This window comes from Meriones unguiculatus, chromosome 1 (genome assembly GCF_030254825.1).
Source record: "Meriones unguiculatus strain TT.TT164.6M chromosome 1, Bangor_MerUng_6.1, whole genome shotgun sequence".
In the NCBI taxonomy this organism is placed as follows: Eukaryota; Metazoa; Chordata; class Mammalia; order Rodentia; family Muridae; genus Meriones; species Meriones unguiculatus.
In genome coordinates, this window is record NC_083349.1 from 3128259 (window position 1) to 3154530 (window position 26272).

The 26272-nt window shown below is 52.6% G+C and overlaps 1 protein-coding gene across 1 annotated transcript; it reads right to left on the reverse strand.

Annotated features, from left to right (window-relative positions):
* Positions 1-9881: 9881 nt before the first annotated feature.
* On the reverse strand, positions 9882-12040 carry Myod1 (myogenic differentiation 1). The gene is made up of 3 exons (XM_021640420.2): positions 11199-12040; positions 10753-10831; positions 9882-10303 (listed from the first exon to the last, which is right to left on the reverse strand). The coding sequence occupies exons 1-3, from the start codon at positions 11823-11825 to the stop codon at positions 10053-10055; spliced, it is 957 nt and encodes a 318-aa protein (XP_021496095.1). The 5' UTR covers positions 11826-12040; the 3' UTR covers positions 9882-10052.
* Between the last annotated feature and the right edge of the window lie 14232 nt (positions 12041-26272).

The following is a 26272-nucleotide window of genomic DNA, read 5'->3' on the forward strand; positions in this document are numbered from 1 at the left end:
TGGGGTGCTATGTCTGTGTAATAGGCAAATTAGGTTCTTTCTATCCAGTAGATGTCGTCAGAAGCTATGTTCCCACCCACGGCCACCAGAAACATCATTCCCTTGGCTCCTCTGGATCACACTGGATGAAGAATTTACTTGGGCTATGCATTAAATTGGAGGGTGTCCAATCATAGTCTGTGTATACGCATAGGCATCCCTACTCCAGAACCATGCAATCAGGTCTCTCTCACACACCACAAATCTAAATACCATACGTAATGTTCTTAGTAAATTTAACACTTTTGTGTTGTTGGACCCTTCTGGTCTAGACCCCATAAGCAGAGTGTGGGCAGGTTTGGTTGTAAGCGTTGTCTCTGCCTCTCACTTGCTGTATAAACCAGCCATCTCTGTTCTCTGGGCCTCTGCTTCCAAGTCTGTGTGAGAGGGTCACTGCTGTCTTGTGGGATCCTAGTGAGTTAGTTTCCTCACTTCCCTCTTCTTTCAAGATTAACCCCATCCCATCTCTTAGACCAGCCCCATCCCAGATCTCTCCCAGATTCCTGCCAATCCTCAGCAGAGAGCATCGGTGTGGTTGGGAGACAGGACATCAGCCCTCTTTGGGCTTGGCCTTTAAGAGAGAGTGGAGAGAGAGTGGACTGCCTGCCCCCCAAAATCTTGCTGGCTCTAAGAATTCTATAGGGAGCTGGTATGATGAGGGATAGTTACTGGAACCCTGGCTGGAGACAAGGAAATGAAGACAGGACAGATACACAGATACACAGACAGGTGCCCAGGAAGTCTGGGTCCATATGGGAGCTGCTGGTTATGCACTCTGCTGCTACTGCTGGCCAGCCAAAACCTCAGCCTGTTTACTGGGCACCACATGGGTTGGGGAGCTTCCTAGTCTCCTTAGGGAGTCTGCTGGGTGAGCTGTGTCAGGCTGTGAGCCTCAGGAAGAAGAAACGGCAGGTGCTGACTTTTGTACACACTGTTCTCTCTCACAGGATGACTCTGGAGGAAGGTCTGGCCATCGCTCTTGAACCTGATTTGTATGGGGAACCTGCACGCTCCTGTGCTTTCTTTGCAGCTGTAGCTGGAGACTCTCCTCTGCCCCCCAACCCCGTCTTCCCCTTGTGCAGGGTATCCGAGGCCCTCCTTGGGGTGCTTTGTGGCACAGTAGTGAGTGCCTGAGCGTCTATCAGCCTGAAGGCGGGCAGGCCGGCAGCTGTGGGGGGCAAGTCCGCGTGACATTGGGGGCCTTAAAGCCAAGGCACTTTGAAGGTTACACTTCTAAAAATGGCAAAAAATAGGAAATTGGAGATTAAAGGGGATATTTATTTACACAGAAAATAAATCAGGATGACACTTAAAGCTGATAGGTGATATAAACATAAAGCTAGAACAAAGCTTTATTTTTCCTTTTCTTTATTTTTTCAAAGCTGTATTTCTTTTAAAAAAAACCCTATCACACACACACACACACACACACACACAGAGAGAGAGAGAGAGAGAGAGAGAGAGATCAGAGGTCAGAGGACAGCATGTAGCTCCTAGGGGTTAAATTCAAGAAATATTCAAATTCAGACAAAACAAAACAACAAGCCAGCAAGCACATTTGTTGGCGACTGTGGGTGATGACACTCAGCTAACACAACCTTGAGTTTTAGGTGGGCTGCCTGAAGAGGGTGCAAAATGAACAGCTTCTCCTTTCCTTGCTGGGTAACTCTTCTGTGCACCAACAAGAAGCTGCTTTAAGTCTCCACACAGGTGGACAGATTCCCATCGCCGGGGTGGCACTGTTATGGGTGTGGTCCAAAATGCACACAACAGCACTTTCCTTTTCCCCTTTGGGACAGGAGCTTACTGTGTTTTTATTTATCTACTTATTCATTAGGATTTTTTTTTTTTTTTTTTTTTTGAGACAGAATTTCATGCGGTAGCCCAGGCTGGCTTCGGTCTTACGGCAATCCTCCTGTTTCACTCTCTTGAGTACAAATGTGTACCACTATACCTAGAGAAAGTTAAAGAGGTGGACTTTACATCATTTGAGTTTTATCTGTAGGTGCTAGCTTTTCAAATGTTACTTTATTTGGGGGTTCCTTAAAGCTTATGCCTCCCTTCCAACCCCCCAACTCTATGTAGGAGAAAAGAAAGTTGGAAGGGAAAGGGGATGTAGCCCTCTTTACTTCTTCCTGCTGGGTAGGGCTGTAGGATTCTTTTGGGGGAAATGCCAATGTCCGGATGTCCAGAAGTCCAGGTCACCAGCAAAACAGCAAGCCAGCTAGTGCAGCAAACAGTCCTCTTCCACCTCCTCCAAGCCGCCACGCTTTTATACCCTCAGAGTCCTCAGAACTCAACTAATTCCAGCTGGCAAAGACCGTGCCTCTGCACCAAGCAATAATTAGCTTGGAGAAAGCTAACAACCCATCCTTGGGATTATGGCAAAAACGTGTATAAAACAAAACATCCACTGCATTTATCATTAAAAAAATACTTGTAAGATGAATTTTATTGGATGTATAATTTTATTGGATGTATAATTTTATTGGATGTATAATTTTATTGGATGTATAATTTTATTGGATGTATTTTCCTGCATGTATGTATGTATGTGTACCACATGTGCACAGCACCTGGAGAGGCCGGAAGACAAGCAGAGTTGTGAGACGCCGTGTGCGTGCTGGGAGCCTAGCTTGAGTCCGCTGCAAGAGCAGCCTGTGTTCTCAATGGCTCGGCCATCTCTCCAGCCCCACGAGGCAGATCTTAATAAAACGATGGGAGACAACAAGAGAAGGATCGGGTGACCAGGGTGTTGTAAATAGTCGATTTTGAGGAAAAACTCAGTTGCCTGGTCTCTGCTTACCTGTAAAAGTTCTACTTCGTGATAGTTGTTTTCCTCTTTTTGAAATGCTTTAGTTGAATATCAGAACATGGATATGCCTTTCTCAATGTATTAATTGAATTTACTTACTGTTTGCGTGTGTGTGTGTGGGCACGCCTGTGCTCATGTCTGTCAGCAAGCGCATGTGAAGGTCAGAGGTCAGCTTGTGGGAGTTAGCTTTCTCCTTCCATCATGTGGATTCCAGGGATCAAACCAAGGTTGTCAGGCCTGTTAGAAAGCACCTGCAGCCACGGAGCCATCTTGCAGGCCCTGATATTCCTTTTAAAAGTACCAACCCTCTCAGAAAGAGAAATTCCAGGTACAAACATGTGACAGTAAGGCGGAGATGACTGACTTCGATCCATATGCATACACTCCACACTTATTTTTTGAGTCAGGTTCTCTCATTGGTCCTGCGACAGCAAGCCTCGGGGGGCCTTACCTTCTCTGCTCTCACCACGACTGGGCTTACGACACACACCTCTGTACCTGGCTTTTACTTGGATTCGAGGGATGGAACTCAGGTTCTCAGGACAGGAGGCAAACACCTCACTGGCCAAGCCATCTTCCCAGCTTTCAGAGGTAAGCTTTTAAGGTGGTAATGAAGTGCATGCAGGCTGTTCAAAACTAAAGAGGCCGACTTGTTCTGAATCACCACCCTGTTACTAGCCCCTCCTGTCTCTTTTTCCTTTGTTCTCTTGCCTTGATGCCTCTTTCTGCCTCTACCAGGCTGCAGATCTTTCAGCCTCCGAGAGACTCCTCTGTTGATAAGTGTTCTTGTTACATTGTTTTCCATTCAGAGATGCTGCTTTGTGACACTGACAATTTTAGGGATGTTTCTCTCAGTCTCACAGCTCTGAGGATTCAGAGTTTTGAATTTTTCATATGTTGATACTTTTAAATATTGCCTGATTGATAATTCTTGAAACAATCTGGCTGATGTTGTAGAGGTCATGCTACAGTGTCATCTTATGAATTTTATATTATCTTATTGATGTCAGTAATTTATGTCAGATCAACAAAAATTATTTTTCCTAATAGTTTGTATGTTTTTTTTTTCTTTTCCTTGACTGGATTAACAACCAGCTCAAGAATCTTTAACATAACTTTATTAGAAAGTTTTTCCTGCCAGGCAGTGGTGGCGAATGCCTTTAATCCCAGCCCTCGGGAGGCAGAGGCAGGTGGATCTCTGTTTGAGGCCAGCCTGGTCTACAGAGTGAGTTTCAAGACATCCAGGGCTACACAGAGAAAACCTGTTTCAGGAAGAAAAAAGAAAACCTTTTTCTTTTCTGTGTCCCCAACTTTCTGTGGTAGGTATCGAGTGCAGGGTCCTGTACAAGTGAGGGTTTCACCGCTAACGCACACCTCAGCCCTGAGTGGTATTTTGTTTGCAGTAATTGCTTTTCTCACTGTTGTGACTACATACGTTGGTTTACAGTTAGAGGACACACGGTCCACTGTGGCAGGAAAGGCCTGGAAACAGGCGCAGGAGGCAGCTGCTCATAACGCCTCTGCAGCCAGGAATCAGGAAGTGTACAGGAAGTGAGCTCAATACCTGGCCAACAGCCCCACCCCCCGGGGACGTACTTCCTCCAGCCAGGCTCCACCTTCTAAAGGTTTCACGACGTTTTAAAACCTGGCCACCACTGGCCACCACTGTTGGGATACATGAACCTACACGGTGTGCTTCATATTCAAACTACAACAATGCTCTAAACATATTTCAAATACAGTCATCTTCACAATGTCAGAATAACTTTATTTCATCATTCAATGTTATTGCTCCTGTTTTATATTCCATTTATTTAAAATATATTCCACTCAAACCCAATGAGATTTATTTATTTAGGTAGGGCTTCAACATGCCCATAAATGTCACCAAACATGAGAGTAAGCCAGAACAGAAAGACAGAATAATCATAACAGATTGCTTAAAGTAATTTACTCCGAAAATTAAGAAAGAACCCAGACCATTTAGGCTTCCTTCCAAAGGCCATGGAAGAGGCTCATGCAGGAGAGGAGACTTGAAGCCTTATCCTCTTCTAGCTCATCTCTCTCAGTGTTGTGGTACCTTAGCTTCTAGGTTTGCATTTTAAGTAGATGTGTGTTATTGGGTGGTTTGATGAGAGTCGATGCCCTTAGCCCATTTATTTGAATACTCGGTCCCTAGTTGTGCAACTATTTAGGAAGGATTAGAAGGTGTGGCTTTATTGGAGAAGGTGTGTTGCTGGGGTGGGCTTTAAGGTTTCTAAAGTCCATTCCAACCCGAGTGCTCTCTCTTCTCTCTCTCCTCCTCTCCCTCTCCCCCACCTCTCTCTCTCTCTCTTCCTTTGCCTCACTCCTGAGAAGATGTGAGCTCTCAGCTCCAGTGCCATGCCTGCTGACCTGCTGCCATGCTTCCCAGTCCTGCTCTCTAACGCTCTGAAATCATAGCAAGCCTCAGTAAACTCTTCCTTCTACAAGGCTGCCTTGCTGTGGTGTTTCTTCCCAGCAGGTAACTAAGACAGCTATCACGTGAGCAGATACATGTAGGTGTATGCACGCAAGCTGGGCAGCATGCCTCTGGAATTCTGCAGAGGCAGCCACATGACAAGGATCCCAGTCACAAGGGGCTCGGGAAAAACGGAGAGGCAGCTGTGTGCCGTGCTGCACACCTGTGATCCCAGCACTCAGGGAGGCAGAGGCCGGAGGATCTCCGTGAGTTCCAGGCCAGCTTGGTCTACAAATCAAGTCCAGGATAGCCAGGACTGCACAGAGAAACCTTGTCAGAAGGAAAGAAAGAAAGAAAGAAAGAAAGAAAGAAAGAAAGAAAGAAAGAAGAAAGAGAAAAAGAGAGAGATAACCGAGGCGATAGGTGCTCCCGAGGTAATTGGGGAAGGGACAGACAGAAACCCCATTTCCCATCCTCCAAGGTGTGATCTAGCTTCCAGAGCTCCCTTCTTCTCAGCTCTCTTCTGACTTGCTCTGCAGGGGAGCCCCCTAGGGTTTAAATCCTACCTCAGGACCTATGCTGGTCCAGGAAGACAGTTCTTCAACTAGGAATGTGCTAGCCAGAGTTTGAGATGTAAGGCAACTCTCAAATTTCTAAACAAAACCAGAGCAGACGAGGGGAGTCCCTAAGCAAATGACATAAGAAGGAAGGGCATGGAAAAGCAAGGGGTGTCCAGGCTTGGCTCACAGACAACGTGCACAGTGGAAACTAGTTTAAGTATTTCTGTCAGTGGCAGCTGGACATGTTCGGTGTCCCCTCTGTAATGGCACCACAATACGCCGAGAGACATACTAAGATCTGAAGCCCTCCATGGCTAGTTGCTGCACAGGTGTGCAAGGCTGGGAATGAGTGGGAGCCCGTGTCCAGCCTGCCCTTTGCTGCAGAAGCCAGGGCGGTCTTCCAGGGAGGACAGGGGCAGCCTCCTTTCACCTGGCAGCCATCCTTGTATTCCTACGTCCACCTCTGGACACCCTTCTTCTTTGGACCTGCACATTATTTGTCACATACAAGCCATCCCCAGTCCATGTCATGTGTCACCCAAGCAAGTCCAGCAGTCGCTGGACAGGTCCTCTGTAGTATAGCTACTTCGTCAGCCTTGAAAGGATCATTGCCAACATGAAGCAGCACATCAGAAGCCAGAACCACAGAACAAACAGACCTTTGCAAGAGGAAGCCCAATGTGTGGCTTATGTCTGCAACCCCAGCTCTAGGGGAGGCTGGAGAAGGAAGATTATCATGAGTTCGAGGGCAGCTTGGGACCTGATAAGTTCCAGGCTAGCCTAGCTACAGAGTGAGACCTCGAGTCAAAAACAAAAACAAAACAGCGAAAACTTGTACAGCTGGTCTCTGGAAATGAGATTGCAAATATTCCCTCTTGGAGAGAGGGAGGAAAGGTTTCCATAGTCGTCCCTTCCCGAGATTCAATCACATGCTCTCCTGGCCCAGATGCATGTAATCCAAAGCAGATGAGAAGGGCTAGGGCAGTGGTCCTCGGCCTTCCTGCAGGTGTGGCCCTTCAGTACAGCCCCTCATGTTGTGGTGATCCCCGACCATAAAACTATTACTGTTGCTACTTCACGTCATCACTGTAGCTTTGCTACTGTTATGAATCATAATGTAAAAGCTGTGTTGTCTGGTGGTCCTAGGTGGCCCCTGTGAAAGGGGTTGCCACCTGAAGTTTGGGAGCCACTTTGGGCAGGTGGTTCAGCTATTAGGAGTTTGGTTCCAGCACGTCTGATGCCTTTGGGCTCTGTGAGAACCCAAACACACATGCACAGACCCACACACAGACACATAATTACAAGTAAAATAAATCTTCAAGGTTTTGAAGTATAGAAGTTTAGATGCTCTGAGGGCAGACGAGGTGCTCAGGAGGTAAAGGCCTGGGCCGCTGAGCCACTGACCTGAGTTCACTCCCTGGAACCAGTGTGCTGGAAAGAGAGAATGAATTCCTTCAAGTTGTCTTCTGACCTTTCCTGTGCACCGTGGCACTGCCACATGAGCACACACACCTGGGAGAGCACACACATGTACACACACGTACACACATGTGCACACTAAAGAAATGTTTACAGTTTTTGTGGGGGCGGGATTTCCCTGTGCGTCTCCCCACAAGTTGCCCACACTCCTGTAAGTGATCCAGCACATCCATTTATTTGCCAGACTGCATGGAACCTTTCTTTGAGCTGCTGGCTCCTTCTCTGTATGAGGTGATATTTGTTCACATCTCCCCAGGAAAGTCACAAACATCTTCCTGTCTCCTCTTGTTCCCTCCTGTCTGTTTTAGCAATCCAAACGGATCTTTCTGAAATACACCTTTATCTCTGTTCCTTCCCTGTGCTGATTCCTCCGGATTCCCTGATGCCCCAGGAAGGCCCCTCCCTGTGTGCTCCATGTGTCCTCAGTTTTAAGCACTCTCTTCTGTCCAGTCCCTTCAGAATTCTGATTCTGCTGGTGTCCTCCCCACCCGTGCTGGCTCTCCTGTCCTCTCCCACAGTCTGTGTTCTATGCTTCACTGATCATGATGTGACCAACTGTGAGAGCCGACCCCCAGGTGTCTGGGCGCTTCCCAATGGCAGGGAGTGTATCCAGTGGCCTCTTCCCCTCCAGCACAGGACTTGGCATCTGTCCGATGGACAAAGTCCTGACTGACACCCAGGGGCCTCTAGGGAGTCTGTGAGGAACCCTGAGGAGCACTGGGAGGCAGATGGAGCATCACAGCAGTGGGCAGGCGCTGAGCTGCTCTCTGGGCTGGTATTGCGGGACGGCGCCCGCCCACTCTCGGGTGGTCCTTCCTGAAGCGGCTCTTCTAAGCGTTGAGCCTGGACAACCAGGATGAGGGTCTGTTGGGACGGTCGGCAGGAGGTACTGAGGACCCGGACAAGTGCTGTGAGTGAGGGAGAACTGTCAGGCCGTTCCAGGGGAGGGTGGTGGTCCCCGGCGCGGGTTCCCTTCACCTCCATGGCCTGTTGTCTCCTTTTGTTTCTCCCACACAGCTGGCACAGCGGGTTGTCCAGGACACCCTCCTTGCACTAATGCGCCCCACCCCCACCCCCAACACGGCCTGATGAGGACACATTAGGGACACCCTGGTCCCAGTGTCCTGTCCCCACAGGCTCTGGATGAGGCAGCAGTAGATGCTCTGACACAGGCTCCTGGCTGTGCTGTCTCCACGCTCTGACAGCAGCGTAAGAGCTCACATGGACCATGAAGCTTACACGTGTCTCCAGGGCTCTTTGGCTATCTCTTCTTGCACCGTGGTGCCCCACGGCCCCCCACTTGTGAGGGTGTTGCCGTAACCCCCAACAGACCTCTGAAACACTGTGTGGAGGGGAACCATTCTCAGCCTAGCCCGCACTTCACAGTCCCTGCAAGGAGATTTGGAAAACAGCAATGACTGGTCCTGGACACACTCACTGGGTCAAAATCTCAGGTGGGCGGAACTAGATTATTAATGAATCAATTAATCGGTCTATAGGAAGAGTGCCATGTGCCCCAGGATGGCCTGGAGCTGGCTGTGTCGCCGAGGATGACAGGGAACTTCTGCTTTTTCTGTGCTACCTCTGGGTATTGAGGCTATGGCTGTGCCCCGCCCCTCCCGCCCCCTGTGACAGGTTTATGTGGCGCTGGGGACTGAGCTCAGAGTTGTATGCGTGCTGGGCAGGTGCTCCGTCAACCGAGCCACCTCCTCAGCACCGACTTTTAACGGGTGTTTTGAAGAGGTTGTTTTGAGGCGGGGCCTCTGTAGCCAGGCTGGCGTCCGGCTTTTGCATCCATCCTGCCTCAGCCTCCCGCGTGCCGAGATTACAGGGAGGAGCCGCCGTATCCGGGTGTAAATTTTAAACTAACCTCAGCCTGTGCGCATCCTTGCGCTGGAGGCTCTGCTTTCTTCGGGCGAGGCGGCGGAAGGGGGTCCCGACGGCGGGAGCCAGGCCTCGCCGCCCTCGCCGCCCAGCCGCAGGAAGCGCCCCCGCTCCCCTCTGCCACCTGCAGAGGTCGCTGCGAGACAGCCCGCCCGGCCTGCGGAGTGTCTGCTCCCTGACGTCGCCAGGAAGAGCCAGAGCCGCCGCGCTATAAATTAGCGTCTTTATTTCCAACACCTGAGCGAGGGAGCCCGCGGCTCGCCCGCCGGGGGAATGAACGTACAAAGTTTCCGTTGCACTACACAGCACGCCGCGGAGATAAATACAGCCCAAGGCTCCGGCTCCGGCCAAGCAGCTCTTATTTACACGAATAGATTACAAAAGTCTCATATAAAAAATAAGTGGTCCTGAACCGTGGGGGGGGGGGGGGGCATGGTCACACCTGTTAGGCGCGGGACTGGAGCGGCCTCCGCGGGCGGGGGGAGAGGGTGGGTGCCAGGAGGGACCCGGACGTGGGGACCGTGTGGAGTGCGGGCGGAGCTCACCCCTGCGAGGGGCTCTGAGGATCCGCTCTGGCCCACTGAGGGACAGCAAGTGGCCGTTGCTGTGAGTCGCATAAAGCAAACAAACAAACAAACAAAACCCGACAACAAACACTGCGTCTTTTCCTCGGGGCTGAATGTGGGCACACCTTCTGACCTGCCATTCCCCAGCTTCTGGGTGCTTGGCTTCGAAAGGGGGCTTGGGAGGCGCGTCGTCTAAGCTTCATCTTTTGGCTGGGGACCGAAGGGCACCGTCCCGGGAGAGCGGCCGGCGCCCCTCTGCGGCCTGCCTCTCACAGCGCCTGGTAGATCGGATCGGGGGTGGAGCCTGCGGGGCCCTGAGGGTCGGCGACGGGGGGCGAAGTCTGAACCCCCTGTTCTGCGTCGCTTGGGGAAGCCCCTTCCGGAGGGGCCGGAGGCGACTCTGGCGAGGCGTCGGCCAGGAGCAGCGCAGGAGCCGCGGGGCTGTCGGTGGAGATGCGCTCCACGATGCTCGACAGGCAGTCGAGGCTAGACACCGCCGCGCTCTTCCCGGGCCTGGGCTCTGCGAGAGGAGGGGAAGGTGAGCAACCCAACCCGAGTCTCTCCAAGTCTTCTGCCCCTAGGCACAAGGCTTTGGGGCAGGAGGGAAACTGAGGACCTGCCAGACTGCAAGGGGAAAGGAGAGGACGGTGCAAGTCGCACTTGCTAGCTCCCTGCTCCAAACACCATCCCAAGATGTGCGTGTGCGTGTGTGTGCGTGCATGCGTGTGTCTGTGCGTGTCTGTGCGTGCGTGTGTGTGCGTGCGTGCGTGTGTCTCTGTGCGTGTGTGTGCGCGCGTGTGTGTGTGCGTGCGTGTGTCTGTGCGTGTGTGTGTGTGTGTGCGTGTGTGTGTGTGCGTGTGTGTGTTTGTGTGTGTGTGTGTGTGTAGACGGGGAGGGAGACTGGGCTGAGCAAGGACGTGCTGGGGTCGGGAGGGCGGGTGGAGGCTGCTGGCGGCTGGGAATACGCACCGCTGGACGCCTGGCTGTAGTAGGCCGTGTCGTAGCCGGGCCGCCGCCGGGGGCCGTTCGCGGGGCCGCTGTAATCCGTCTGCGAACGGCAAGGATACCGAGTCAGCCCGGGCCCGCCCCTCCTCCCTCCCGGCCGGGTGCCGGGCCGCGTCGGCCCCAGGTAGGAGGTGGGAACCCACACTGAAGCTGTGGCATGCAGGGCTAGACTGAGCGTGGACGGCCGCCCGGGAAGGAAACTGCGCTTTGGTAAGGAGGATTTGAGGGGGAAGCGTATCCTGCGTCTACGCAGCACCCCCAACGGGCAGAATCGCAGCTGCCCGCAGTGACAGACGCCAGTGACACCTGGGTCTAAAGGACACCCCCACCTCCAGGGCTTCGGAGACGTGCGGGGATAGCCCAGCACCCCAAGTGCCGCCTGCGCCTGCCCTCCTGGTTCCCGGCCTCACCATGCCGTCAGAGCAGCTGGAGCGCGGGCTGGACGCGTCTGAGTCTCCGCTGTAGTGCTCGCCGCCTGGGCCCGGGGGCAGCGGACCCGGGGCGTAGAAGGCGGCGGCGCCAGGGGGCGCGGTGTCCTGGTCGCGCAGCAGGGCCTGCAGGCCCTCGATGTAGCGGATGGCGTTGCGCAGGATCTCCACCTTGGGCAGCCTCTGGTTCGGGTTGCTGGACGTGCAGCGCTTGAGCGTCTCGAAGGCCTCGTTCACCTTGCTCAGGCGGCGCCGCTCGCGCATGGTGGCGGCCTTGCGGCGGTCGGCGTTGGTGGTCTTGCGCTTGCACGCCTTGCAGGCCCACAGCAGGCAGCGCCCCGCCTGGTGGTGCCCGCTGGGCGCGCGCACATGCTCATCCTCGCGGGCGCCCGGGCCCGGGTGCCCCACAGCGGGGAAGTGTGTGTGCTCCTCTGGCTTCAGCAGGGCCCCCACGTGCATCAGGCGCGGGTCCAGGTCCTCAAAAAAGCGCAGGTCGGGGGAGTCGAAACAGGGATCATCGTAGAAGTCATCGGCTGTGGCAAAGGAGCAGAGAGAGCCGTCGGGGCCTGTCAAGTCGACGTCCCGGAGCGGCGGCGACAGTAGCTCCATATCCCGGCTCCTGGGCTTCTCGGTCCCGCCTCTGGCTCAAACCAAGCCGCCGGAGTCGTCTTAACTTTCTGCCACTCCTGAACCAAGCAGGGCAACGCCAAAGTGCCGAGGGTGGGAACGCACACCCACCGGCTGTCCCCTGCCGCCCCTCCCCGTCCTGTCTCTTCCGAGACTTGGTGAAGACAGCAGTCGCGCCCTGGGGCGTCCTCGCCCCTAGCTTCGCGCCAGGCGCCCGGGACTATATATCCAGGGTGGCCTAAAAGCTTGGGAGCCCGGGAGGGAGGCTGGAGGCGGGGGCGCCCCAAGCCAATAGGAGTGCGGTAGGGCGGAGCTTGGGGTCCCCGGAGTAGCCACTGGGGCCGGGGAGTGCCCCTCCTGCGTCTCTGGGCTGGGGCAGCTGCCTAGCTGGGAAGGAGGGCCGAGAGTGGCAGCCAGAAGCCGTAGCACGTGGCTGTCGGTGCAGCCCGTCCAAGCCTCACCAGGGCTTTCTCTTACAACCGCTGCAGCCCGGCCGCCGCCGCCCCGCTCGCTTCTGGGCTCACCTCGGACCCCGCTCTGTCCCCAGATTTGTGGGGAGACCAGGCACAGAATAGGAATTAGAAATCATATCGCAGGAGGTTTGGAGACAGACCCAAGGCCACAGCGCAAAGAAACCTCCAGAAAAGAAGCAGTGAAATGGTGACGCGCTCAGCGAAGTTGAGCCAAGGACTAAGTGAGACTCAGAAGGCCTAAGTGGGCAAGTTTGAGACAGAGGAGTTGGTGGTGGTGAGCTGGCTCCTTCCACATCTGACCCCAGTGCTGTCTTATGCGTAATGGTAGTCTCCATTAAAACTTTAAGCCATTCTACTCAACCTCAGGGTGGACAGAAGAGGGAGAGAGGGCAGGAAGGTGGGAAGGAGAGAGGGAGATAAGGAAGGAGAGAGGGAAGAGGGAGGTTCCCCTCAACTTGCCCGCTCTGAGCAGGATTTCTTCTAATGAGCCTCCAGGGCTCTAGGTTGATCTGTTTCTACAGCTAAGAAGAAAACCTGTTTGCTGCAGACTTGTGCCCTCTTGCTCTGAGGTGAGCCATGGGAAGTGCCTTTCTCAAGGGTCATGAGGTCCAGGACATGGCTTGAGGACATCACCTGCCTCACCTACGGTAGCCTGCACAATTTTGTGAGGATGACCTCTTCGCAGGTCTCTTTCCACTTCATGTCCAGAAATAGTGACAATGTCTGGGAGTAACTGTGGTGACGGTTGAGAATCCTAAGTGGGTGGGGGTGCATGGCTGCGCCGTGGGAGGGCTTCTGTCCCCAGCACCTGCTTACATAGGATGCCCAGCAAGCTCCTTAGCCTTTGCCTGAGACGCCAGCCCCGGCAGAGCCTGGGAGGCTCTGTTCCTCCAGAGACTTCCGCTGTGTCTCTTCCTAGCAGGCTCCCCTGGGAGGTAGCAGCCCTCACTGGAACCCTGGCTCCCCTAAAAGCCCCAGCACACCGCACCCCTGGGATGCTCAAGCTTGTTGGGGCTTTGGCTACACATCTTCCTTGACACACTCCTGCCATGTCTTCTCTGAGATCTAAGCAAGGGTGATGTAGAGGTCTTTCCCACGAACTCCTGGAAGCCATCTTAGCTGGCCCTTCTACAAACTGGGAAGCCCCCTCTACCCATCAGACAAACCCAAGAACCTCTTTTGGAGTCCAACTGTTTTCACATCTCTGACACTGGTGCCAGCCATCTGCCCTCTTTATTCCATGGTTTTGCCTTTGTTTATTCATTCAGCATTAATTGTGGCTTATCTACCATACACCAAATACCGGTCCTGCTGTTGGGGACACAGCAGTGAACAAAACCAAGGCCCTATTCACATAGTGTTTATGTTATAAGGAAGGATGACAGACAAGCAAGCAGGAAATTTGTGGTGTCAGGGGTTTACAAATTCTACAATAATAACAATAAAGCAAAGCAAGAAATAATTTTCATTCTGGCAGCGAGGGAGGGCTTCTCTGGGATGGTTGTGTTTCTGTAGTAGCCTGTATGAAGGGAGGCAGAAGCCACTACAAAGATGTGCAAAGGTCCTGGGACAGGACTATGCTTGACGGGTTTAAGGAGCAGCAAGTAGGCACGAACTCAGTTTGTGTCCCCAACTTGACTGAGAGCCACCATTCTCCTTAATAGCTCCATTCCAGGTTTTTCCAGTCCTCCTCCTCCTCTTCCTCGTCCTTCTCCCCTCTTCCTCCTCTTCCTCCTTCTCCTCTAACCTTGAACAGGATTCAGCCTCAGAGCCTCATCCTTGCCGCTCTCAGCGTTAGTCTTCCTCTCTGGACTTGCCCCAGGATTGGCTGCATGGGGTCTCAGCTCAGAGCTTTATAGGTATGAGGAAGGACTTTCTTTTCGGAGGGCACTGCCACAGTCCAGATGAGGAGGGCACTGCCACAGTCCAGATGAGGAGGGCACTGCCACAGTCCAGATGAGGAGGGCACTGCCACAGTCCAGAAGAGGAAGGCACTGCCACAGTCCAGAGGAGTGACCATGGCTTCTCAGGTGGTTGCTTGGCTTTGGGAGGCAAAGTGAATCCAGCGAAAAGCGACTGAGTTCCAGATATGTTCTCAAGATGGAGCTGCGCTTGGAGAGATGAGGTAGTCCAGTCGTTAAGAGCACCCACTGCTCTGGCAGAGGATCTGGGTTTGATTCCCAGCACCCACGTGCTTGTTCACAGTTGATTTACCCCCAGTTTAAGGCATCTGATGCCCTCTTCTGATCAGGGCAGGTCACAAAAATACATGCAGGCAAAGCACTCATGTACGTACAAACTTTCAAATCTTTAAAATTAAAGACAAGCAAGATTTCTTTATGGTTGGATGTGGATACAGGGACAAGAGACACATTAAAGATGGCTTTTGGATGATGGAACTGGGAAATAGTGGGCCTATGAGTGTCAGATCAAAGATCCAATTTGGGAAAAATTGAAATTCGTAATAAACATCCAGGTGGTGATGTGGCCTCAGAGAGGAGCCCACGCAGCGGGGGGTCCAGAGGGGAGGCTGGGTGTGGTGAAGACCTGCCCAGTCTTCCTGAACACACTGCTAGGTGTGTCACTCTTGAGGCCGACATCTAGACTACACTAACCCCTGCCCTTTGTGGCATAGAGGGCCCCACTAATCTTTTCTCTTCACTAGCACACTTGTCCCAGCTCCTGCACAGCGGCCTGAGGGAATGAATGACGAGCAGCTCTTTGCACCTGCTTACCATTGTGCCCAGTTGAAAATCTCACCTCCTTGCCCAACCGCATGGCCGTTGAGGAGCCCTGCTCAGCCTGTCTCCACAGCTTCACCTGGAGCCACTCTCCCCTCAGGCGGGCTGGTTCTGGCTGGCTGCCTTCCCTTCTTTCAGCACTGCACAGCCTCCCTCGGAGTCATGGAGTCTTGTGCCTGCAGCTCCAAGCCTGCCACCCTCTCCTTTGGCCCTCGCTGTGATTGGCAGCTTCTCAGGTCTCAGGTCTCAACTCCAGTGTGGCCTTTGGGATGTCTCTGGCCATTTCTTCCCAGGCTTGGGGAATGTCACTCAGTCTTTCCTCTATAATGATCTTAGTGTGTTCACTGAGGGACGTGAAGACAACCCTGACATGGGATGTTCTCTTCTCTGTGGTGTTTTTAGAAGCCACTGCAGCAGTGATTCCACAAGGGGTGCTTGGCAAGTGTCAAATGCGTGAAAAAGCAGTCTTGGGCTCTTCTGATACCCACCCTTGTATTTGAATTTAGTGAACTGTGGCACAATTCCATTTCATCAGCATTGGGCACCATGTAGATGACTATTCCCACATGGTTTCACACTGGCTCTTTCCAGACAAAGCAGAGGCTGGCCTGCCTGGGACGCACTCCTGTACATTGGACCGTTATGCATACCTGTTGAAACATTGGAACAGAGGCTACAGAGAGATGTGTTCATTGTAAAGGCCTTTTCATTTGACTTCGATTTACTACGAAGAATACAAATAATTGCTCTTAGTAATGATTTTGACGGAAACATTTGTTTCCTGCTCTTTTGAACCTAGACTGAATGTGCTCAGCACACAGTAGGCACTCCATACATATTTCTTGGCCGAGAAATGAGCAATTCTGTTGCATTAAGCAGGGCCCAGTGTCTCCAAGGAAGAATTTCAACCCACTTGTGCAAATCTAGTGTTTTTTTTTCCTTTGTCAAACCTGAGCAAGAAAAACAAACAAACAAACAAACAAACAAACAACAAAAACAAAACAACAACAACAAAGAAAAAAACCCAGAAATAAATTTTATGCTGAGACTAAGTGATTGCAACTTTGCTTTTTTTGTTTTATGGTCATCAAAACCTCCCCCCAGTCACCTGTCCTGGAGGATGCCATTGGCTATGGCTGAGGCAGTGTCCTTTCAATGTAGGGCCTTTTAGGCTGCAGGCCCCGTGTCCTAGAGAAGCGCACAGCTCACCCTGGGCCTCCATTCTCCTGTGCTCATAGGAGGCCCCTTTGATTCTCCCCCTGTCCTTCCCAGGCCTTGCGTCTCAGCCCCCTTTGGCTGGTCTGCCCGGGGCTATAAATGGAGAGCTGGCTCCCGGGCAGGAATGCTGGGCTGGCCTAGCGTCTCGGGTGTTGCCCCACAGGGAGCAGCAGCCTTTGTGTATATATATAGCCTCTGGAAACCGGATCCAACCAGCACCTGCCCTAAGCCTCAGCACCTCTGCCCTGCCCAGGCAGGACCTGTGACCTCTGCAGTTTGCTAACCTAGGCTGAATTTCCGGCCTGGGTACAGGGGGCTGAAGAACCAGAGGATAAAACCATGGTTAGGTCCGTCGGAGCAGGGCCAGCCTCAGGTCCGGTCTCTGTCCCTAGGCTTCTCTTTCCCAGCTCAAGTGTCCTGCACTGTTCCCTGCCAGGTTTGCTTCCCAGAAAGCCTCAAGCTGCCTGCCACCAGATGAAGATCTGAGCAATTTAGGCTGATTGTGGCTGTGCACATGTCCTGGACATGACCAGGGTCCCAGCAACCCTTCATCTATCCCTCTCTGGGGGACCCTCAAACTCGCAGACCTTGGGGGTTCTGGTAAATGAACTAGGCAGTGGATGTCATATGTTCTCACTAAGCAATAGGGGACAAGAAAGCCAAGAAGGTACAGGGTCTGTGCACCTGAGAAGCGGATCTGTGCGTGCCGGGTGGTAGTGGATGGCCCTACAGGCGGAGCAATCTCCGGGTCATTCTTTCATTCAACAAACATTTACCCAGGTGCTGAGGATACAGCAAGGAAAAGAATATTCCTGGCCACGTGGAGCTGGTATTCTAGCAGAGCAAGATGGACAACAAAACACAACACACACACGTAAGTTTTAGAGCACACTACAAAGGTAGAATGCGCAGCAAAAGATACTAGAATTAGCGCGAGGTAGGAGGGATTGGTGTGCAGTGTGCGGCTTTGTGTTAACTGCAGGGACATTGGGACATTTGTGCAAAAAGGTAAAAGAAGATTTGGGGCCAGACCATTAGACCCCGAGGGCAGAATGCTCCAGGCAGAGGAGAGGTGATGCAGAGAGTGTTTGTTAGGAAAGATGCTTCTCCTGAGTGGCAAGGAGGCCGTGGCTCCGTGTCTGGGGCTGCGTGTGCTGGGCGAGGGAGAACTCAGCCCGGGTTGGACGGGTGGTCTGTCCATCTGATGAAAGCTTCCACACCAACCAGGAAAGCTCCCTGCCATCCTGACCCAGCTCTTAAATGGAACAACTCTTTCCTCAAGAAGGACATTTCTAGCTATTAAGTTTTACTTTAGTTATAAATTCACCAAGAAGTAAACTTCAGTTCAGCTCAGGGAAAGGGCAGAGGGCACAGGGTGGCTTGCCGTGAAGTTGGCATTGGAGGGTATCACAATGGCCCCCAACTTTTCACTACCCAGGCCATGTACCATGTACAGCTCACATGCCATGTGTCAGGGAGGGTTGGTGCCCATGGGAGAAGGGAGAGGGAGTAGAGGGTGAGGAGGGGACTGGGGGAGAGGAAGGAGGGAGGCTGGGATCAGGATGTAAAGCGAATAAATAAATAAATAAATAAATAATACATGAAAACCATTAGTGATACCAAAGGGGCTTGTGAAGGTATCGGTCATTTTGGGAAAGGACATTAGGCCCTTGGGCTAAGGAGAGTCACGTACAGGAAAGGTCACCACTATAAAAAAAAAAACTGGGGGAAATGTGCATTGGCGGTTTAGGTCAGACAAAAGAGTAGCATCACCGAAGTGGGGTGTGCAAGACACAGGCGGGGTGAAGGCCTGTGTGCTATGAATGGCAGGTGGGGTGTGCGATGTGGATGGCATGTAAGGGGTAAAGGCAGGTGAGTGTGAATTCTGTGTCGAGCGTGCGTAGCATGTGCAGTGTGAACAGGAGTCGCCCTGGAGCCGAGCTGACATGGCTGGATAGGCGGGTCTCACGGGTGCCTTCCGCTTACGGGTGTGCGAAGTCACGGTGGCCAGAGGGTGTCCCCCTGCGTCCTCACCTCTGCGTCCTCTGCCTGTGTTCCGCACGCGGCCGCCGGGAGGCTCGAGCCACGGCCCGCAGAGCTCACTGGCGCGTCTGTTGGCTCTTGTCCGCACCCTTCATGTCCCTACGTGAGTACCTCAGGCGTCGAGGCCTGCCGCGCGCTCTTCCCCCACACTCCGCGCCTGCTTCTCCCTCGATGCCGCCGCTCTGAGAGCAGCTCACAGGTGATGAACACAGCGGTCTGTGGGCACGTGCGTGTCGGTGTACCCCGCGCTTCCGGTAGCCCGGCCTCGCGCCTGGGCACCCTGCGCGCACGCTCCCACCATGCGCGCGCCCCCACACGCTAGCCTCAGGCTGCACCACTCACCCGCCAGCTCCGCCTTGGCGCAGCGTGCCTCTGCCACACGCGGGCAGCCCGGCACCCTGGGGAGACCTCTAACGCTGTCGCCCACCCCGGCCCGCGTTAGCCCCGTCGCCCTGTGTGGACCTCAGGGCCGGCGGCGTCCCTCGCACCGCGCGTGCCTCGCACACGCGTGGCACGTGCCCCCGGGCACCCCGGCACCGCGAACACCTGCACACGCACACCTGCACACGCGCGCCCTCGCGCGTGGGCGCTCACACCCGCTCTCACCGCGCAGCATCCCGCGCCTTGGCCCGCGCGGGCCCTCCACGCCTCCGCCCCTCCTCCCAGCCGCTCCCTCCCGGCTGAGCCGTCACAGGGTGGGGGGCCTCGCGGCTCGCCTGCTCCCGAACTCCCTGAGCCCCTCCTGCACGCTAGAGCGGCCACTCGGCCAGGGAGCCGCACCCAGAGCGCTCCAGGTCCACGCGAGTTACGGTTTTATTTTATTTTATTTTTTAATATTTACTTATTATGTATACAATGTTCTGTCTGCGTGTGCACCTGCACACCAGGAAAGAGCAACAGATATCTTTATAGATGGTTGTGAGTCACCATGTGGTTGCTGGGAATTGAACTCAGGACCTCTGGAAGAGCAGCCAGTGCTCACAACCTCTGAGCCATCTCTCCAGAAAGATGGCGATGGAGTGGAGATTAGAAAAGGCCATTAGCCTTTTATCCTCTTCCACAACCCGCGGGTCCTTCTTGCCTGCGTCCAGTCTGTCCTTCCACACCATCCAGTGTTGTTAAGCTTTCCTAGTCTCCTTTCCAAATGCCGTACTATACCACAATGAGTATATATGTATGCACGCATGTATGTGCGTACGTGTGTGTAAGTGTGTATGCATACATGTATGTATATAGACGACGGGGTCTACACTTGAGAGAGAAGGTGGCTTTTCTCTCTGATCTTGGGTGACCTCATTCTCATATTCTGAACCCCCTCTCCCGGCACATACATCTCACACATAAGTGTAGCTCACATGCAGAACCTATTACAGATCTTCCACCGTGCCCCACATTACACCCCCCGCTTCATGTCCTTACTGATGGATGCCTATCCTCAGGCCGAGGGGAGACGCGGCCACAGGAAAGGGACACGAGGCAGAACCCGGGGGCAGCTGTGCCTCTCTCCTGCCTAGTCAGCCCACCTGCCCCCCTGGGGCTAGGATTAGGGCACACACAGCCACTGGACTCCAGGGACAGGCGCCAGCTGCTGCCACAGCAGCTGCCTCAGCCACATGCCATTGCGGGGAAGATGGGCTGATTTATTTATTCTACCCAAGCTACCTACCCCTGGCCACTTGCAGCTGGACAGCGGTATCTGGGCTGAAGAACAGGGCGCCAATGGACTCAGAAGCCTCTGGCTGCCCGGGTGCCTGCCACCTGCCTATGCTCACATCCTGCCTGCTTCCTCCAGGAAGCATTCCTGGCTTGCCTCCCCCCTCCCCCCCAGCTTCAAGTCTTCCCTTAACATACCATTTCCATGCCCCACGTCACACACTGCAGCAGGACCTGAGGGTTGTTCAGAGTCTGGCGTCAGAGAGCTCCCCTGGTGGCCACAGAAACTCACAGAGAAGTCTTCACAGCACCCCAAAGACCCCCCAGAGAGGGCTTCCCTGAGCAGAAGGGCTGGAATTTTAGTTGGTGCTGACCGTAGGAGGGTGAAGGGAAAGCATTTCAGGGTTGACAGCCAGGAGACACCCAACATGCTCAGGGATGCTCCCCCCTTGCTGAGCCTGTAGCCAGGGTCCTCTTGATCATTTGGGCCTGCTGCTCTGTGTCTCTAGAGGAATGACGGGGGCTCTGTCTCCAGGGAAGTGTGCAGATAACAGGTGCTGTTGTGGCTGTAAGAAGTATGTGGAGGAGATGACAGGGACAAGACAGTCACCTTAGTCAATGAGGGGCGGGGACTCACCGGAGCTGAAGACTGGCTTTTCTCTTACTCTGATGCCCTGTGGTGGGCTCTCTCGGAGCCCTCTGATGCCCATTGTCAGGGCCCAGTTACTCCACATGAAGGGTGCAGGCTCTGGACGAGGGTTTTGCGCATCCTCAGGCTGAGGTCTGGCAGGGTACCCTGCTTCTCTTCCCATTCTCTCCCCCTCTCCCCTTCTTTCCCTCTTTTCGTCATCGTCTTCCTCTCTCCTTCTCTTCCCCTCCCTGTCTTCCTTTCTCCCTGTCTCCCCCCCTCCCTAGCAGGACAGAATCCAGTGGCCCTGTCCACTTGGCCCAGCAGAGGGCTGGTACACCGAGAACCTAAAGTCTTAAAGTCTTAGGCTGGGCTCACTGTGACATTAGAAGTTTTCTCCCCAGTGAACTTGAGGGTCTCCACCTGCAGGACTCCCCCCCCCAAGGAAACATAAATTACCACAGTCTTTTCCTTTTCTTTAAATGCAGCAAAAAATCCTACTAGGTGGCCTAGTGAATTTCAACTTGGACTTGACCTTCTCTGATATGGCAACTGGATCCCGAGGGTTGGAGCTGTACTGCCCAGGGGTCTTGGCTGGACTGGGGGTCTGATGACCTACATTGGAATGCAGTGGTACCCCCTTGTGCACTGAGAGTCAAGTTCCCCTGTTAGAGTCTCCTTTTCTCGTGTCACAGTGTGTGGGGCTGCAGAGTCTCAGTGGGTAGGCCCACGGTATGCCGGTGTCCTGCCTGTCCCACGCTGCACAGTGGGAACTCAGGAATGGTTTTCCTGGACAGAAGCTCTCAGCAGTGGGTGGGGTGGGGTGGGAATGAAGCAGTTGGGAGCCTGGTTGGTTATTCTGGGCTCAGGACCTCTTGGAATTGGGGGCCATGGTGTGGTGGGAGGAGGCTGGCAGTGTGGGTGATGAGGAAGCATGGGCAGCCAGCCAGCCACCCCCAGACAAAGCCTGGCCCCGGGAAGTAGAGCACTGATGACAGATGAGGAGAGGCTGGCGCAGGCAGGACAGGGAGGGGCGGGGAGGCCCAAGGGAGCAGTGTTACACAGATGCGTACCTACGGAAGGCCTCAGCCCTGCAGTGTGCATCTCGGTGTTCGGCGCCTCCATCCTGCCTCCTTCCAGACACCACATGTGTCCTCATTCCAGAGTGGGAAACTGAGGCAGAGAGGCAGCCCATGTGTCCGTGTGCAGGCAAGAGATCAACTTCATGCCTTAGGGCCACCCGCCTTGGTTTTTGAGACAGTCTCTTGCTGTGACCTGAAGCACACCAATTGAACTAGGTGGAGTGGTCAGCGAGCCCGGGAGCCATCTGTCTGCCCCCCAGCGCAGGGATTACACATGACAGCACTGTGCTGTGTTTGGGGCTTTGTTTCTGCTTTTCAGTTTGGGTATATGTGTAACTATCGCGTGTGAGTGCAGCACCTGAGGAAGCCAAAGGCTTCAGAGCTGGAGCTGGAGTCACTGGAGGTTGTCAGCCGCCCGGTGGGTGCTGGGAACAGAACGTGGGTCCTCTGCAAGGGCAGCGCATGCTTTCCACAGCATGGGCTTCTCCAGCCCCACATCTAGGTTTCCGTGTGGTATCCAACTAAGATCCTCCTGCTTATGAAGCCAGCACTTGACCAACCAGCCATGTCCCCATCTCCCAGAAAGGCTCGTTCTTGCTTCATGTCTCTAGCCAATAGGAATAGTCTAAGCTGTGAGCACAGGGGAATGGACCTGACTCTCCCAATGGAAGAAAGGCAGGCATGGTCACCAGGAGCTGAGAGTTGACTCGGTTTCTCTGTGGCCAAAAAGTAACCACTTCTGTCCTTCATCTGACCCAAGCCCTAGGACTCGGCCATCCTGACCCTCACTGTGTCTGATCTTGGGTGGGAGCTCAGAGTGGGCTTGTCCCAGGAGCAGTAAGGAGAACGGAGAGGAAACACAGGGAGAATAGTATGTCTGCCTCTAGGGCCTTGCTCAGCCTCTCGGATCTGCTCTGTCCCCTTTCAGGGCCTCTTTGCCTTTTCTTCTGACCCCCACCCATGCTCCCCTCATCACTGCCATGAACATAAACACATAACAAAGAACTCCATCACTAGCTCTGACGGCCATTAGTGCATGTCCCGACCTGACTCACTAAGTCTCCACATGTTCCCTCCTTTTTAAACACCTTCTCACTTCATTTCCATGTTTGATGACATATTTCTAAAACAGGAGGGTTTGTTTTAGGCAGAAGCATGACATTACCAGCATACTAGAGATTAAGTTCTTCCTCATACCATCAGATACGCAGCCAATAACAACATTTCCAGTTATCTCATACACCTCATTTTGCTTGCTTGCATTGGGATCCAGATGAAGTCCACACGCTGCAATTGGCTGACTTACAGTTTAAGATCTTAAGAATAATAACTTCATTTCGTCGTTATTTATCGTGTGTGAATGTGTATGTGTGCCAGCACGCTTGCCATGGCACGAGTGTGGTGGTCAAAGGATGGTTTGGGGGAATGGCTCTCTCCTTCCGTCTTGTGGGTCCTGGGGACCAAGTTTACCTCATGAGGCTTGACAGTGGGTGTCTTTATCCACTGAACTGTCTTGCTGGCCCATTAACATCATGCGTGTGTGAGAGAGAGCACACATGTGTGTATGTGTGTGTGTGAGAGAGAGAGCATGTGTGTATGTGTGTATGTGTTTGCGTGTGCTATACTTGGACACGTGAGTGAATGTCTACACCTGTGAGTGAGGCACCAGAGGTCAAGATCAGGTATCTTTCTGGGCCATTCTTCTCCGTATTCTTTGAGACAGGTCCCTCAGCAAACCCAGGATTCATCAGTTAGATAAGACTAGCTGGCCAGTGAGCTCCAGGTATCATCTTGTCTTCATGCCCGGGCCCCTGAGTAAGGGGGCACATTACCATGCCTGGCTTTTACGTGAGTGTCAAGCCCAGATACCCACATATGCAGTAGGCTTTTTACCTCCTGAGCTGAATCTCCAGCCCCTATTATGACCATTTTTAATTTAAAATTCCATCTCTGTGTGTATTTATTTTTTTATTTTACAGTTTGTTTATTGACAAAAAAAAATGATGGACCATATGCCTGAAGGTTGTGTGTGAGCTGGCTCATTTGCTGATCTGCTCTCTCTTTTTCATGTGGTAGTTGGATATCACCTTGGCCAGATTCAGATCTGATTTGTTTGGGCAAGATGGCTCTGTAGGAGACACTGCAGCCTTCCCTTGGAGATGCATACTAGCTGGATGTCTTCAGCGAAGCTTCTTACAGAATGCCCATTTCCTGGCTCCTCTTCCCGGCATTTTCCTTTCTTACTAGCTTCCCAAAGACATGCTTCAGCTGACACCTCTTCATCAAAATGGCTAGCAGTGGCATTATTGCTGAGGAGTATTTACCTGTCCTATATTTGCTGGACACTCGTTAAAGTCACTGTTGACTCTATCCCCTTTCTCAGAGTGTTCTATTGCCTTAGTTCCCAATCTCCTCATAGAGCTCTCTGCCTTTTAAAGTCCCTGCTGGGTTCGACCACATCCTGTTTTCCGTAGGTTCTAATTTTCAAGACAGCCACCATGTGCCCATGGGTGAGTATATGCCTATGTGTACTCGGTCACTCCTCACACGCCAGCCACAGACAGTGAGCCACTGGACAGCAGCACTCGAAAGTCTCACAGCCCCTCAGATTCAACATGTCCCCAGATGTTCCTGCTATCTGCTCCAGGAGGCCAGCCAGTCCTCAGGAAGTAATTCTCCATTGCCCCCAACCCTCACAACTCCGCTTCCCAAGGAAGGCACCTGGATGTCTTTTCTCACTTCCTTCCCATTCTATCCTCTACTGCCCACTAAATCTTACTGGCTTAGTCTCCCAGACACCCCTCCTCTCTACTCTTGTAGGTGGTGATGCAGGGCAGCCAGTGGCATTTCTTCTTTGGTGACAACCTCATCACTGTGTTCTCAGCCTTGAATCTCAAAGCTCTTTAAATCCCCTTGGTGGAACCTAGGTATATGGCTGTAAAACAGAAAGACAGCAGGTCCAACTGTGTAGCACCTTTACATGACTTCCCATAATCTCATGGATAAAGTCTAAGTTTCCTGGCACAGCATTTAAAGCCTTTCCAAATGCACCCATGCTCGTTTCTGCTCACAAGCACCTATCCCCAAGAAGTACCATGCATTCCTCTGACAGGATAGCTCAGCAGGGTCACAACTTTCCCTCCTTCGCCTTCTTCCTGGAAGGCTCCTCTCCCTTTTATGGCCCATTAGTTACTTGTCCTTGAAGACTCAGTCAAGGTGGTACATTAAGAAGCTTTTTGAGCACCCCATCCTTGATCATTAGCATCCGGGATCCAGTGCCCCTCTCTGTCTTCATTCTTTGGTTTCCTCATGTATAAGGAGGTATGATATGGGTGAAACACCCGACTATGAGTACAGAGTGCAAATCAGCAAACAGTGTGAGGCACATAGTGTCACCGTGACTCCTAGAGTGACTTTCTGCCTCACACCCGTGCGGTTGTGTCCACTAACCTCACTGTTACCTTCCTCGTGCTGGGATCTCCGGGGCCTGCAACAGTCCCTCCCACACAACAGGCATCACTCACTCATCTTGTTGTTGCTAGAGACATGACAGAGAAAGAGGGCTGTTCCTCAACATCCACGCTTCATTTTATTTTATAAGACAATATTAATTTTGTTTGAGAATGTGGCGTATTAGTCAGGTTGGGATTCTCAAAACATGGCACTAAAGATTCTGTGTCTTCCGGAGGCTGGAGTCCAAGAGTGAGATGTTGGCAGGGTGATGTCTCCTGAGGCTTCTTTCCTGGCTTGTAGACAGCTGCCCTCTATGTGTCCCCACATCGCCTTTCTGTGTATGCAAATCCCCTTGTCTCTGTCCTTATAAAGGCAGTAGTCTTATTGGATTAGGTTCTCACTTTTATGACCCCACTTAACCTTAATTACTTCCTCAATATCTCTGCTTTCAAATTCAGGCACACTGGAGGTCAGGGTAATCCTTTCTAGTGCAGTGTTATAGGCCTGATTCCATAGCACATGGTCACTAACATTTACCAGATTCCCTTGCAGCTAGATAGGATGATATGACTAAGTTATGGCTAGTAGAGTATGAATGGAAGCAATGTGTATGTAACTTCTTGGCTATTTAAGAGACAGCAGCTGTTCTTTTTGCTGACTTCTTATTGATAGAATACCTGGTGATTGACAGAAAATGGAGTAGCTATTTATGTGTGTTAGACAGAATAATAGCTTTCCTCCCAAAATGTTCATATCTGAATTGTCAGAATCTATGAAGAGATTATCTTATATCTCGAAAGAGAGTTTGAAGATGTAATTAAGATTGAAGTGGGAAATTAACTTGGATTATCCATGTGACCCAGTGTACTCAAGGGATGCCTTAAAAGGGGGAAGAAGGAGGCAAGACTATTGATCAGAGGTGAAAATATGACCGTAAAAGCAAATGTCAGAACAATGTTGCTAAAAGCCAAACTGGAAAAGACAAGGGACGCATTCTCCTGACTGTTGATCTGACAGCACCTTGATCTTGACCTACAAGCCCCATTTCAAGCACATAGCTTTGTTGGCAGAGTGCTTGCCTGGCACCTATGAGACCCTGGGTTTGATTTCTTGTACTACATAGAGCTGGCATGGTGGT